The 3,149-nt window shown below is 50.7% G+C and overlaps 1 protein-coding gene across 1 annotated transcript; it reads right to left on the bottom strand.

Annotated features, from left to right (window-relative positions):
• Positions 1–890: 890 nt before the first annotated feature.
• Positions 891–2,775, bottom strand: LOC115119871 (leucine-rich repeat serine/threonine-protein kinase 1-like; the record flags this gene model as incomplete). The annotated part of the gene is made up of 2 exons (XM_029648758.2): positions 1,330–2,775; positions 891–1,105 (listed from the first exon to the last, which is right to left on the bottom strand). Coding segments are annotated over exons 1-2 (395 nt in total), but the record flags the coding sequence as incomplete, so codon positions are not given.
• Positions 2,776–3,149: the final 374 nt, after the last annotated feature.

Below are 3,149 nucleotides of genomic sequence, written 5' to 3'. Positions count from 1 at the left end.
TCTTATAGCTGTGTCCTACCCACCACCAGCGTATCTTATAGCTGTGTCCTACCTACCACCAGCGTATCTTATAGCTGTGTCTGCCTACCACCAGCGTATCCTATGGATGTGTCCTACCTACCACCAGCGTATCTTATAGCTGTGTCCTACCTACCACCAGCGTATCTTATAGCTGTGTCCTACCTACCACCAGCGTATCTTATAGCTGTGTCCTACCTACCACCAGCGTATCTTATAGCTGTGTCCTACCTACCACCAGCGTATCCTATAGATGTGTCCTACCTACCACCAGCGTATCCTATAGATGTGTCCTACCTACCACCAGCGTATCTTATAGCTGTGTCCTACCTACCACCAGCGTATCCTATAGATGTGTCCTACCTACCACCAGCGTATCTTATAGCTGTGTCCTACCTACCACCAGCGTATCCTATAGATGTGTCCTACCTACCACCAGCGTATCCTATAGATGTGTCCTACCTACCACCAGCGTATCCTATAGATGTGTCCTACCTACCACCAGCGTATCCTATAGATGTGTCCTACCTACCACCAGCGTATCTTATAGCTGTGTCCTACCTACCACCAGCGTATCTTATAGCTGTGTCCTACCTACCACCAGCGTATCTTATAGCTGTGTCCTACCTACCACCAGCGTATCTTATAGCTGTGTCCTACCTACCACCAGCGTATCTTATAGCTGTGTCCTACCTACCACCAGCGTATCTTATAGCTGTGTCCTACCTACCACCAGCGTATCTTATAGCTGTGTCCTACCTACCACCAGCGTATCTTATAGCTGTGTCCTACCTACCACCAGCATATCTTATAGCTGTGTTCTACCCATTAGTCTAACACTACCTCACCCCAGCCACCCACGTCTCACACACCTGTAAGTGGCACAGAGCTGGTAGGTGGCAGCGTGGTACAGCTGCAGGGTGTTGGTGTGGTCGTCCAGGGTCCACACCGCCTCATCCCCCCACAGACAGGGGCTGGAGGCCAGGGCCTGTATGGAGGATGGTGGGTCGTAGGGGTCCAGACGATGCACCGCCTGGAGGGTCCGGCAGTCGATCACCAGCAGGCCTGGACCATGGGAGTACCACAGCTGGGAGGAGATAAGATTTACACTTTATGATAACCATTCATATTACCAGAGTTTAACCCAGTAACATTGTAATGAGGTTACCGGTATTTCACTACTGTACACAATTATTTACTATTTCATCATTGGACATTGTGGTATACAGGTATATTGAAATATATCAGAATATCTAGATAGATAAATAGATACATTTCTATATATCGGCATATTGATATATCTATTCCAACCTGGGATCCACTGTGGACCAGGACCATGCTCCTGACTGGGTAGGGTCTCTGTCTGGGGTCAGAGTCCTCCATCCCAAACATGGTCATATTGAGGGTGTGAGAACACAGGTAGGTCTCTCCTTCCACAGGCATGTCATCCATTAGAGAGTACACTGCCACCAGACCGTCTGACATCCCCATGAAGACACACGCCTGGGTCTGCTTGGGTGGGAGGAGACCAGAATGTTAGGTTGGGGGGGTGTAAACGGAATGGAGAGTGGTTGAAGGGACGTGGAGAGGGAGAGAGAACACAGGTAGGTCTCTCCTTCCACAGGCATGTCATCCATTAGAGAGTACACTGCCACCAGACCGTCTGACATCCCCATGAAGACACACGCCTGGGTCTGCTTGGGTGGGAGGAGACCAGACTGTTAGGTTGAGGGGGTGTATATGGAATGGAGAGTGGTTGAAGGGACGTGGAGAGGGAGAGAGAGACAGAGATAGTAAAGATATCAACAACACATCCCAACCTTGATAAAGACTGAAGACTAGATGAAAAGCATGAACGGAGGTGAAAACATTCTTGTTTACTAAGTTAGAATAGAGAGCGGGCAGTAAAAAGACTGCACTGCTGCAGTAAATAATACAACCAGTAAATCAATCTACTGTACGGTCTTCTAATTGAAGTGTAAATATGTGTTTGATAGCGTTGGTCATTCCCAACACATATTTACATGTCCTACAACCAGTAAATCAATCTACTGTACGGTCTTCTAATTGAAGTGTAAATATGCGTTTGATAGCGTTGGTCATTCCCAACACATATTTACATGTCCTACAACCAGGTCAGCGGCTAAGTGTCACTGTAGAATGTTTTCCCCAGAGTTGTTCCTCCCACGACCTCGCAGTCCCCCTAGCAACTACCAGCCGTTGTTCTACTGTTGTCCTACAGCAGGACTGTTCTACCTGTACAGCTGACTTCAGTGGAGGATGGGTTTCTGGGAAGGAGGGAAAGATCAAAGGGGGCTCCACGTCTGCAGTGTGACACCCTGAACAGCCGACGTGTCAGAAATATGTTACATAGAGCTATGGTACTTTGGGGCTGTTGCTTCTGTCAAAGTTCAAACAAATGGAACTATCCAACACTTCTACACCTGGACTACCCCAGACACAGGACACTTCAAAGGGCTGAGGGTCTAGGGAGAGGGGGGTGAAGGGGAGGTGGGGGGCAAACAGGCAGCAGGCTCCACTAGGTCAGACTCAACACCTGGACTACCCCAGCCACAGGACACTTCAAAGGGCTGAGGGTCTAGGGAGAGGGGGTGAAGGGGAGGTGGGGGGCAAACAGGCAGTGCTCCTGTAAAAAGGCAGTGCTCCCTAGGTCAGACTCAACACCTGGACTACCCCAGCCACAGGACACTTCAAAGGGCTGAGGGTCTAGGGAGAGGGGGTGAAGGGGAGGTGGGGGGCAAACAGGCAGTGCTCCTGTAAGAGGCAGTGATCACTAGGTCAGACTCAACACCTGGACTACCCCAGCCACAGGACACTTCAAAGGGCTGAGGGTCTAGGGAGAGGGGGTGAAGGGGAGGTGGGGGGCAAACAGGCAGCAGGCTCCACTAGGTCAGCCTCAACACCTGGACTACCCCAGCCACAGGACACTTCAAAGGGCTGAGGGTCTAGGAGAGGGGGTGAAGGGGAGGTGGGGGGCAAACAGGCAGTGCTCCTGTAAAGAGGCAGTGATCACTAGGTCAGACTCAACACCTGGACTACCCCAGCCACAGGACACTTCAAAGGGCTGAAGAGGGTCTAGGGAGAGGGGGTGAAGGGGAGGTGGGGGGCAA

This window comes from Oncorhynchus nerka, unplaced genomic scaffold (assembly GCF_034236695.1).
Source record: "Oncorhynchus nerka isolate Pitt River unplaced genomic scaffold, Oner_Uvic_2.0 unplaced_scaffold_10228, whole genome shotgun sequence".
NCBI classification, from domain to species: Eukaryota; Metazoa; Chordata; class Actinopteri; order Salmoniformes; family Salmonidae; genus Oncorhynchus; species Oncorhynchus nerka.
Note: the sequence above shows the minus strand (reverse complement) of the source record. Positions and strands in the feature narration are given on the sequence as shown.